Consider the following 12,496-nt stretch of genomic DNA (forward strand, 5'->3'; position numbering starts at 1 on the left):
CCACCACTCATTCTCCCCAAAGAAATGTCCGCGTGTTGCTTGAGTGTTCGGGCTTCGCTTGAAGAAAAGGTGGCAACCCTACTCTGACCATGTCCCGCTGCATGTCTGTAGTCTCTGACCATGTCCCGCTGCATGTCTGTAGTCTCTGACAACCTCCTGTAGCATGTCCGTAGTCTCTGACCACCTCCTGTAGCATGCCTGTAGTCTCTGACCATGTCCCGCTGCATGTCTTTAGTCTTGGTTGCATATCTTCAAAAACAGGGGAACTGAGGACAGAGGGACATTGCTTTGTCATGTAACTGTGAATTAATTTCAGAATATTTGTCTTATAATGTACAGTTAGCTGCAAGACGATGGGCCGCTAGAACAATAAGCTATGACACAATATTGGAGGGAATGTATCAAAACCAGAGCAGACAGAATCTGGAGCAGTTGCCCATGGCAACCAATCAGCTTCTCGTTCCAGTTTGTTCAGTTAAGCCTTGAAAATGAAAAGACAGACACTCATTGGTTGCCATAGGCAACTGCTCCAGATTCTACCGGCACTAATTTTGATAGATTCTCCTCTTTGTTTCTCAATGAAAGTCTTCACTTTATTACATTTTCTTTTCTGCTCATAACACTTCCATCGAGTCTTCGCCTGCCACTACTAAAGATGGCGTTTGCCGCCTCTGCCAGCAGTTTGTCTAACAATGTAATGTTACCTACAAGATAGACTTGGAGAGAAATAAGCTGAGGAAAAAAAGGTCGTTTGTGAATGAAAAGCACTTCGGTTATTGAATATGCTCCCTCCCATTACACAACAATCGAGTCATCGTTTGCCACTACTAAATATGGCGTCGCCGCCTCTGCCAGCAGTTCGTCTTACAACGTACATTTATCTGCAAGATGGACTAGAGGTTAGGGGAATATGCTAAGAAAAAAATGTAGTTTCTGAATTAAAAGTGCTTCGGTTGTTGAATATGCTCCCACCTAGTACACAGAAAACGCGTCACCGCTTTCCATTAGCATAGATGGCGACCGCCGCCTCTGCCAGCAGTTAAAATGGCCGCGCCGAGCAGCCATGTGATTCCGTATTTGCTACCTTCTCTCTCCAGCATGGAGGAAGCCTCGGAGCAGTTACTGTCCCAGGCTGTGTCCGAGCTCTGCTCCTGCCTCGGTCGCTCCGCGATCACCCCCCGTACCCCGGCCGGCTATGCAGAGCTTTCCCAGGCCGTGGTCGTATGGGCAACACCAGGGCCGGACCCGGCCAGTCAGGAGACTGTTCCTAGTAGAGCATGTGCCGCCGCAAGTGCATTCCTCCGTTTACTGGAAGCGATAAAAACCACGTCACGTGACAACCAGAAAGCCAGGGACTCCGATACCGCAGGGGCGGGGTCAGCACCGATAGAGACACCTGGAGACCTGTTACAGGACGGGAAGAAAGAGCTTACAAGTGGCAAAGGACATGTTTCTGAATCACCCGAGGACATATCCTTTAAACATAATAAAGAACCACCCTCTAGTGCCTCATTTGGTTCCCCGGGGGCTGGCTCTCTGGACCCTCACTGTATCCTGGCTCATGTTACCTCTCCGCTCCTCCTGCTCTGTGGGGCGCATATTGAAGAAAAGCCATGGACGGATTTGTGTTCCCGCTCTCTGGCTGGACAGTTGCTGCAAACGCTGTTACGGATGTGGGACTGCAAATCTGTAGCTGACCTCCTGAAGGGCCCCGATAGCCCAGAGCCAGAATTTGTTATATTTAGGGAAGTGTTGGGGCTTCTTGGACCTCGGCTGCGCAAGTGAGACCTCACGGCCATTTTTAATTTTTTTTAACAATGGCGGTAATTTTTAAGGAGCGTTGGCGACCTGGCCCCTGGGATATGTTTAGGCCTCTTTGTGTAACGTGAAGGATGGTCCCATCCCCCAACCTGTCACTCATGCACCTGAATTGTGGGCGGTCCTCCCTGATGTTTATTCATCTGGTGGGTGGAGCCATGCAAATTTATTGCCTGGGATCTGTGAGTTGTTAGACGGCAAATCCCACCTGCTGCTGCAGCAAATGACATCACAGATCACGCTGGCGCTTTGCTATGACATCACCGCCCTTGTAGTCCATTGTTTACTTCCTCCAGCTCCATAACAGAAGGCCTGTACCTCCGTACGGACCAGGAGCCAAGATGTAAACAATGCAGGGGCCCGTACATTGCACTGGGGCGCACTGATCGCGGTTGCAATGCTCTGCAGGCTCCAATCAATGCTCATTTTATTGATGTGTGTGAGTTTATTACATTTTGGCAAGAGGTGGACTACACCTTTAGGCCTCATTCACACGAGAAACGGGCAACACGTACAGCTCTGTGCACGGCCCTATCGGGCAGCTCCCGGGAAGGACAAGTGTGATTAGTGCACAGCCCCCGTCCTTGTCTATGGGAGTACGCCGCCCTGCGCTCACCCGCCCTGCACGTCCATACTCGTACGCTGATAGGATGGATCCTGTCTGCATCCGAGACGGGACACCCGCACCAGTACGGACCTGCACTTGGGGTGAGCGTAGGGCGGCGTACTCCCATAGAGAAGGACGGGGGCTGCGTACTAACCTTGTGTGTCTCTGTACCTTTAAGGAGGTGGGGCGTCCTCCTGACAGGCCTGCACCCAATTTGATATCTTCTGCCCCCATGTGCTCCAAGATGGAGACTCTCATAGTTTAGAGTTAGGACCGCACTATAAGAGGTGCCTTGGCGCGGCAGTGCGGCTTACACATCCTTTGCAGAAGACGTGTATCCAAACCTCTGTCATTGTCCTTAGTGGTGAGACAAGTTGTTTTACATGCTGGTTTGTGAGTGTGCCATGATGCCTTTCTACTGTACCACTAATCACACGCAGCACCTGTCCTTCCCGGGAGCTGTACGTGCCGGCCTTTTCTCGTGTGAATGAGGGCTTAAAATGTATCAAAGGCTGGAAAGCCCTCCAGCTGTGAGCAAAACTACAATTCCCATCATGCATCTGCCTGTGGGAGTCATGCCTGTCAGTCTTGCCATGCCTCATGGGACTGGTAGTTCCAGCACAGCTGGAGGGCCAAGGTTGCCCACCCCTGGAGAAGGGAATGGTGGGACCTTCTGTCAGGTTCTATATGGCAGTTGTGCCCCATTGGAGTAAATTCCCTACACTTCCTGTCCTGTAGTTGAAAGGAACCCTCTTCACAGTGAGGGATGTCCTCTCTGAACAGGGGGCCCTAATGTTTCCCCACCGCTGACCCCTCCTCCTCTCTGAAGGTGGAAGCGGTGTCTATTACATCACTTCTGCCTTCAGCTGTCATTCCTCTGGCTGCTAGCCAGGAGAAGAAGCTTATGAAGCAGATCTCTGCTTCATCAGCTTCTTTGGGGTCTGTAGGTAACATTAGGGGTCTTGGAGACCCCTGATGTCTCCATAAAGAGGACCTGTCATTGTATATTGCCTATCACATTGGGGGCTTATTAGCGATAAAGTTGTGTTTAAAAAATAAAAAAATAAAGTCTCCTAATAAAAAAACACCCCCCAAAAAAATGTAAGTCCCCCGCCCCCGTGTACACACACATATAAATGTAAATACGTGGTCGGTTATTTTCCGAGTTCATTTCCTGTTTAAGAAATGACATCACTAACAAGCTGGGTGGTCGATCATTTTGTTTCTCTTTATCGGTCTTCGAAATTGATTTTAACATTGTGACATTTCTAATTTTAGAGACACGTGGGAGTCGCACCCCGATGCCAAGATTGTCTTCTCCTGGATGTTGTATCGGGTACCCCGGCCCTGGCTCACGGACTTCCTCAGCAGAGTCATGCCCCCATCGCTGCTCTTCTCTGATGACTACAAGCCGGAGAACAAGGTGCTGGGGGTACGATGCCTCCATCACATCATCAACAATGTGGTGAGAACTCCATACAGTCATAGCAGAGTTATTAGAGTCGCAGTCTCTGTTTCATCAGCATGAGGTTAGTAAGAGAAGGATTGGGAGTCTGTTCCTCTTGTAGGACCTTTCCATGTGGATAGATTATAGCGCAATGCAATCAAAGCTGAGCTCCGGGATCAGCTCAATATTGTCCTCATACAAGAGTCATGGGTATTCTTCCTGAATCTGGGTGAGCTTTGTGTATTTCTTCAGATCTGTGCAGCCTTGCTGGTTGCATAGCTGTCTGTTTATGATACCTAGTGACTACCCTTTGTGTGTTATACACAAGCCCGGGCTCCTGAGTTGGCGTACCTTTGAGTATGTGTAAGGAATTGCAGAGTTTCTCCCCCCCCCCCTTCCCAATCCTGCTGCTGTAGGGACTTGCCTTAAATTATGTAGAAACAGGGACACCGGCACTCCAATTGCAATTTAAAGGAGAACTTGGGGGTTTAAGGCTTTTCCCCATAGTTCTCCTTAGTGTAACGGGAGGACACAAACTAGCGTCCTCCCGTCACTCTAGGCTCAGTATACCGCGAGCTGTAGCCCAAGATGCTTTGTGGCCACCTTAAACTCTTCAGATGTTCGGACGAGAGCGCGCGGAGAAGACACACAGGTAAGTTTAAACCCTTTTTAAAAAAAAAATGTTTTTGCATACATCTACTGCTTGCTGGCAGCAGATACATGCAAAAACACGCAAGGAAATCGTTGAGCCCCCGAAGTGCCTTAGGTTTTTTTTGAGGGTTTTTTTTTGTCATCTTCCCTCAATAAAATACTGTTCTAGACCAGGGCTGGGCAAATCCCAGGAGCCAGGTAGCCAATTTTTCTTAGGAAATGCAGCCGGCAGCTTACGTTTTAAGGTTTTCTCTAGTGGTTGTCAGTGGAGCTGGCTCCTAGAAAAAATCCTGCTGGCTCCCGGATTGGACAGACGGTCTTTTGGATTCCAGATGAATTTGTCCACCCCTGCTCTAGACTCTTAAAGCATTCCCTAGTTCTTGAAGACAAACTCATGTACACCCTCCTGAGAGTTGACCTGCAGTACCTGGCTGGCCCAACAGCTGAATTCCTATAATTCTTATGGGTCGAATGACCTTGAACCTGTTCTTGTAATAATTCTGGCCATGTTCCCTGGTTCTAGTGCTCCCTTTGAGCTCACTGCATCCTTTGCTATACACTTTGGAGGATGAGAACAGAGCACCAAGCCCCCGCCTGCCTATGAGCCCAAGATATATGTCAATCTGATTGACACTGTGTAAACCTGGACTTTCTTAGGCGCAGGGGTTCATTTATAAAAGTTTTGCCAGGGGGATGGCATGTGCACGGCTCTAGCCCCCATAGATGGCACTGGCGGGTATAGGAAACTCTCAGAGCTGTCGGCAACATCTAGTGGTGCTGGTGCCATGCAAACAGCATCTACCAAGCTACATGCGGTGGAAATTTACAAATGACCCCTTAAATAACCAGTTAGGTTCATAGGAGGCCCGTAGGCTCTGCTGCCAGAGTGACCCGAAGGCCTCATTCAGACGGGTGATTATTTGACATTTATTTTAAAGGCAATGAGTCTCCGCTAGGTAATGTCTTTCTGCAAAATTCTAATCGCAGCTCAGCGGGTCTCATTATTTTTTGTGCATATTTATAAAAGGGACTGACTATGTCTGTGTGATTAAAGGAGAACTATGAGGTGAGTGCTTTTCACTCACCTCATAGTTCTAGCCGACCTGTGACAATGAGACTGTCACAGGTCGGCTCAGTAGATCGGGAGGTGAGCGAACACATACCAGCGTTCGCTCACCTCTCGATCCTGTCACGTCTCTCTGCCGTGACAGGGGAGGGCCTGATTCCCCCCTCCCCGATCCGCCAGCGCTGACTGGCAGATCGGACGGGGAGGGGGCGGGTACAGCTGGCTCTGCCTCTAGATAGGCAGAGGCAGCTGTCAGTCACGCAGCTGGGCGGATCCCGGCACAATTGTCGGGATCCGCTTCAGCTGCGGCGTCTCAGTATACCGCGAGCAGCAGCTTGCGGTATACTGAGCCTAGGGTGACGGGAGGACGCTAGTTTGTGTCCTCCCGTTACCCTAAGGAGAACTATGGGGAAAAGCCTTAACCCCATAGTTCTCCTTTTAATATCAAGTGCCTCTGTATGTTAAGATTGTGATCTGTTGTATTTCTGATGATCGTTTATATTGTAGTCCCGTCAGCATGAACCTAATACACATTTTCTTGCTTTATGTAGCCAGCCGCAGACTTGAGGCAGTACAACCGGGCCATGGTCGTGTATCATGCGCTGCGTAACCACCTCTATACAACAGAGGCCGAGGTGATTGAGGTAAGGAATTGAAAAATGGCAAGTAGAAATCCTCTTCTAGAAAGCTGTTCTGTCCTCCCAAGCTTCTCTTTTACTTAACGGAGTTGTAAAGTCCCAGCATCTCCTCTCCTGTTATCAGCATTGTAATAGGAAGACTGTTAATATTTTTAATTTTATCCTCTGGGCGAGTGGAAGCCAGTGGAGGGATTGGCAGAGGGGGGATGCAGACACTGAGCGGTTGGTTAGGTGAATGAGTCTGGCAGCTGCATTCATTATAGACTGAAGGGGGGATATCCTGTGTAGTGGAAGGCCAATGAGGAGGGAGTTACAATAGTCAAGACGAGAGATAACAAGGGAGTGTATGAGTAGTTTTGCGGTGTCATTGGTGAGGAAGGGGCGTATTTTGGAGATGTTATGAAGGTGAAGGCGGCAGGATTTGGATAGGGATTGGATGTGTGGAAGAAAGGTGAGGTCCGAGTCAAGGATGACACCTAGGACCTTGGCATGAGGGGAGGGACGGATAGTTGTGTTATCAATCACAACTGAAATGTTGGGGGAAGGTGCACGGCTAGGAGGAAATATCAAGAGCTCAGTTTTACATATATAATATGTATTTTTCTTTACTGAATTGGAGCTTGACTTACACATTTATGAAGAATATCGGATTAGGTCTGAGACTCTGTAGACTAGAGATCTGCAACCCATGGGTCATACCAGAGCTGCTTACCTGCAATCCTGTCATATGCATTCCTGAGGATCAGAAGTTTTGTGGAATAAATTTTTTTTTTTTTCTTATGCATTTGACAGGATTGGGGATTCTGCTGCCTGTTCTGCATTATTCATATGATGCCATTGAGAGTCTAATACAGTCCACCAATGTCCACTTATAACTGAAATATCATGCACATGGCATATGTAGGTAATTGGGTTTCTTTTATGTATCAGGTGGTCCTGCCCTGCCTGCTGGACTTGTTTCCCGTCCTACATAAACCTCCGCCAGCTGTGGGATCATTCCAGAAGGATGGGGAGAATCCATCAGACCAGGTGATGCAGCTGATCCTCACTCACATGGAGATGGAGCATAAGATAGCCTTGCGTCGCTTGTATGCCCGCAACCTGCCCGCCCTCCAGGAAAGGTTCATATACATGTTTTCTATGAATACGTTAAACGTATTATTATTATTATTATACAGGATTTATATAGCGCCAACAGTTTGCGCAATGACATTGATAATCTCTTCCCTGACACAGTGAAGCTCGCCTGTATGTGCACGCAGCGCAATGGTTTTTAGAATACCACCAAGTGTCTTCATCAAGGTGTTCCATCACAATCCAAATGATGGAACGCATCTACCTCTTTTAACTACTGCTAGCGGGTTCACGTAAATACACACCTTCCGCTAGAAGTGGTTCTACCAAGAACACGGCTGCTTCTGCACCGTACCGTTTTTAAACCGCTAGCGATTTATGTCTTTTGTGCAAGCAATCCGGCGTCTATACAGCCGCCGGATCTCTTGTATGTTGCGTCACTGTGTGAGCCCCCTAGACAAATAAAGTACTTAACCTTTGCAGTTGGGGTAACCCCATTGCAAGGTAAGTTTTTGATTGATCTGGAGTTCTTCTTTAAAGTGTAGGTGGTGCTTCCTATTGTTTGGAATAAATAAGTAAATTAAAAAAAGCATACATACTGTATATACACACAGTGCTTGAAAAATCCACTCGTCTGTGACGAGAGGACGGTGGAGCCCGACGAGCAGCTTCCAGTCCGGGCGTTGTAATTACACGACCGGCCGGGAGCTTAACATTCAAGCGTTCGGGCGTCTCTGGAGACGCTCGATCGCTTGTATTAGCAGCTGTCACTGCAGTTGCCGGTCCCGAGATCCGCGGCACGGCTCTGTGACAGGAGTTCAAAGGGAGTTCAGTATACGATCTCTCTTTGAACTCCTCTCAGTCCCCGAATGCAGGAAGTGATGTATATTACATCACTTCCTGCATTCAGTGTCACTCTCCAGCTACAGAAGCTGATGAAGCAGATCTGTGCTTCATCAGCTTCTCTGGGGGTCCCTAGGTGACATTAGGGGTCTTGGAGACGCCTGATGTCTCCATAAAGAGGACCTGTCATGTAATTTGGCTTCTTAGCCCCCCATGTAATAGCAATAAAGTTGTGTGTAGAAAAAGTAATACAAAAATTAAACAATCATAATCCTAAGAAGAAAAAAAATAAAGCATAAAAAAAATTAGTCCCCGCCGCCCACATAAACACACAGATATGCGTCCGGTGTGCCTACGTGCGAAAACGACGATTGTGCATATTGTGCCACACGTTACATATCGCCGCAAACGTCGCAGTGAGAGCAATAATTTTAGGGCCATTAATCACTGATGACACTAAACTGATGAGCAGTAAAAGCGTTTTAAGCGTCGCCTATGGGCGTATTTTGCGGGCGGACGCAATTTTAAGGCTTGAAATGTTTGGTGTCTATTTACCCGACGTGACCCCGAATTTTATGTTTTACTAAAAATATGGGTAAGAATAAATGTTTTATAACATAGGGAAACTTTTTTTTTTTTTTTACATTTATGGTACTTTTTTCATTATATAGTAAAAAAAAAAATAACACCCCCCAGTGGTGATTATATACCTCCAAAAGAAAGCTCTATGTATCCCCAAAATGTTTTAACATAAATTGCAAGGCTATAGTCCGGTCATGCTGACTGGTGACATTTTTGACTGACTGGTGAGACACCCTAAAATTTTTCAAGCCCTGTGTATATATAATACGATTTTAGTCCTAGTGGGCAGCCACCGTACTCTAATTTGTAAGGTAAATGCCCAGGTGCTCATCCACAAAAATATCATACAAATCCAAAGTAGGTATAGAGGCACTCACGGGGTTTGCAGCAAAGATATGGCAAATCATTGGCATTTTATTGTCAACACTTGATTGATCTCGGTCCATCTTGATAAAGACAATAATATACACTGAGTGGCCAGATTATTATGACCACCCCCATCAGTACTTCGTTGGGCCGCCTTTTGCCTTCAATACTGCGGCGATTTCTTCTTGGCATTGACTCCACAAGATGTTGAAAGGTGATGCGAGGAGTCTGACACCATGCCTGATGAATAGCACGGTCCAGTTATCCGTATCTTCAGGAAAAAATCACTTCTACTGTCGTGGTAAATAACCTGCTTCCCTATTTATAATGGTCTGACCCTCTAGCAACTTCAGCGCCAAATTATAGCTAATTTGCCTACAAACGTCAGGTGGTCATAATAATCTGGCCACTCAGTGTATATTGGCAATAAAATCCTGATGCTTTGACTTGCCTCCGCTTCGCAACCTATGCCTACTTTGGAAATATATTATATAATTTATTATGTAATGTAATATATAATTATTTTTTTAATTCTTTTAAGCTGAACTCGGGGATAAGTGGAGGGAGGGTAACCTGAGGCAGGAGGTGTGACTTGAGATACAGAGCGGGGAGAGGGAGGACGGATCTCTGGCTCACTCTGCATAGTCACTCAGAAGTTAGGCACTGGCTGTAATTTTAGAAGAGGCATGTCTACCTGGCTCCTGATATTTTTCCAGTCCTGGTGTTACATGGTCTAAAAGGCGGACTTGACCTTTTTAATTCATATTTTTTAATTGAAATCTAGAATGATAGTTGTCCTTGAAATCTTATGTTGTACAGCATTAAGGTCTGATTGCGTAATCATCTTTTTGATTTAACACAACTATGTCATGTGATGGCCTACCTCAACAATTCATTTAATCGGTATCACTGCAAAGTTGTTGGTGCATCTAAATAAGGTTGTGAAACCAGATTGCAATGTGTATTCTTTGTGTAAATTAACGCACCTAGGGGTATGGTCAGATGATTTCTCTATAATCCAAAGCTAGTGTGTACGAGAATGGCTGTTATGTAAATAAGAAGTAGGCATACGTCTGCTATCTTTACTCTTATTGCACACCATCGCCTCTCTAATCTTTCTTCTCCTTGCAGGCTGGGTGCAAGGATAGTCCGACACATGAAAAGGTTGCTGCGTGTCATAGTTGGTTATCTGGAAATGCATGATGGGCCAGAAGAAACTGCCCGGCTGTGTATCCTGGAAACTTTACAAGGAACTATAAAGTATGCATGGCCTAGGTGAGCCTCTTCATTATGAAGATACTGCCCATAACTCCATTACATGCAAATGTAGGGCCCTCTGTGACCCTGGCTGATGTTCACAGGGGGCAAGCTGGCTTGTTAAAAATATAGCCACCATGTAATATCTGTAGGAAGCCTAATGCTGAACTCCAGTGTGCATTAAAAAAAAGTATAGTGTGTGTGTGTGTGTGTATATATATATATATATATTTAGCTAGATATTAGCATAATGTTCGTTTAGTCTAGAGGGCTCTTACTCTACGATCCAGGGAAAGCCAGAGCTTTTGGTCTTTTGTGCTGTCTGAAATGTGAATGAGCCCTTACCATAGGGGTGGACAAATTGATATAAAATTCTGCAGCCAGTCTGTTCAATCTAGGAGCAAGCCGTATTTTTTGGTAGCCAGTTCTATTGACAACAACTAGGAAAATCTTCAAAAGTTTAGTGACGGCTGTGATTTTTAAGGAGCATTGGCAACCTGGCTCCTGGAATTTGACCATCAGCATTTACAATACAGGGCCAGCAGTGGTCGTGCTGTTGTGCTCAAAAGTTTGCATACCCTTGGAGAATTGGTAACACTGTGTTTCCCCCGAAAATAAAACCTACCCCGAAAATAAGACCTAGTTCTGACCATTCCCAGGGCCGGTGGTGTCATAAGGGGGAACTTGAAGAGCCGCGGTGCCAACGAAGCCAGCGCTAGAGGAAGCGAGTCGGCAGTGGACAGCTCCAGAGCTGTCACAGGCGGAGTGATACCAAATGCACTCCGCCTGTGAGGAATCAATAGTGAAAGCGCGCTTCGCCCTTTCTGGTTACCAAATTGCTCTTGCCCTGATCACCCAATTCTTAACTTTGCCATTTTGGATTATTTAAGTTGGTTTTGGATTTGCATTAACTTTGGATTGTTGTACAATAATAATTTTTAAAAAAAAAGACCTGGTATATGTACCATTTAAAAAACAAAACCATAAGTGAGCAGGCAAAACACATTTGTTTTATTTCTTATGGGATTCATATTCAACTTTAGGTGATAACAGAATGGCACAATCATAAAACAAAACATGGCAACAAATAAAAAAAATGAAATGACCTCTGTTCAAAATTCTGCATAGCCTTAGCTCTGAATACTGTGTATTGCCCCCTTTAGCATCAATGATACTGTGCAGTCTTTTGTAATAGTTGTCGATGAGGCCCCGAATTCCTGCAGGTGGTATAGCTGCCCATTCGTCTTGGCAGAATGCCTCTGGGTCATGCAAAGTCTTTGGTCCTCTTGCATGAACCGCACGTTTGAGATCTCTGCAGAGTATAAAGATAAGTTTTAATTCTAGAACACCTCTGGTTCTTTTATCTGTTTTTATATCTCAACTTACTGTTCACACCAAGGCATCCTGAGCTGTAGAGCTAGTAGTTTTTAGCAAAGTTCCCTGAGACCTGAAATTTATTTCAAGGTTTCATCTGTGTTAAAAAAAATTTGAGAGGTTGTGTTACGATATTGGATTCGCCAACAAAGTGGTGTTATCCTTTCATACTTCAATGATGCACTCGTCTTTGTTTCCTAGGATCCCACCCCGACTATCACTGCTGGTGAAGGCTCTACTCAAACTGATCTATGAGGTTTCAACTGACCCAGGTCAGCATTCTCAGCCAATCAGAGAAGCATTATTGCAAAGGGCCACAGAATGCCTGATACTTCTAGATTGCTGTTCCAAAGGACAAGTCAAGGTGAGCTGGCAGACTACACATGGCAAAGCCTCAATGATGGATGGGCAAAACTCAGAGAAAGGGAGCGTTACTGTATATCCATCCAAGCTATTGTCATCAATATTTTGAAAACCATGCACACATTGGCACCCAGGTAGTACACCGGCACTGGCGGTGAGGAAAGAGCGGTCAGCCAAAGATGAGTATAACGGGGGGAAAGAGGGGGCCTGATTGGAAGGGGGTAGATCCATTTTTACACATTCGCCTGGGAAAGTGGAATTACCCTTTAAGATCCTCAAATCTTCTCTGGTACTTTGTATATTCTCCTGTTTACTTTAAAAACATTGTGGAAACTGTGTGATGGGGGATCATAATGTGTCGTTTCCCCCCCCCCCCCTTTTTTTGGCCGCCCGCACAAGAGTCCGCCCAC

General features: G+C 46.1%; 1 protein-coding gene across 1 annotated transcript in view; it reads left to right on the plus strand.

The window, feature by feature from the left end:
* Positions 1-1,044: 1,044 nt before the first annotated feature.
* Positions 1,045-12,496, plus strand: part of TTI2 (TELO2 interacting protein 2) — a 12,288-nt gene continuing 836 nt past the window's right edge. The window contains exons 1-6 of the mRNA XM_018566203.1: positions 1,045-1,781; positions 3,704-3,890; positions 6,141-6,233; positions 7,158-7,348; positions 10,224-10,367; positions 11,925-12,109. Coding sequence (XP_018421705.1) covers positions 1,045-1,781; positions 3,704-3,890; positions 6,141-6,233; positions 7,158-7,348; positions 10,224-10,367; positions 11,925-12,109 — 1,537 coding nt within the window. The remainder of the gene's footprint in view (positions 1,782-3,703; positions 3,891-6,140; positions 6,234-7,157; positions 7,349-10,223; positions 10,368-11,924; positions 12,110-12,496) is intronic.

Source organism: Nanorana parkeri, unplaced genomic scaffold, assembly GCF_000935625.1.
Source record: "Nanorana parkeri isolate BGI_ZX_2015 unplaced genomic scaffold, ASM93562v1 scaffold924, whole genome shotgun sequence".
Taxonomy (NCBI): domain Eukaryota; kingdom Metazoa; phylum Chordata; class Amphibia; order Anura; family Dicroglossidae; genus Nanorana; species Nanorana parkeri.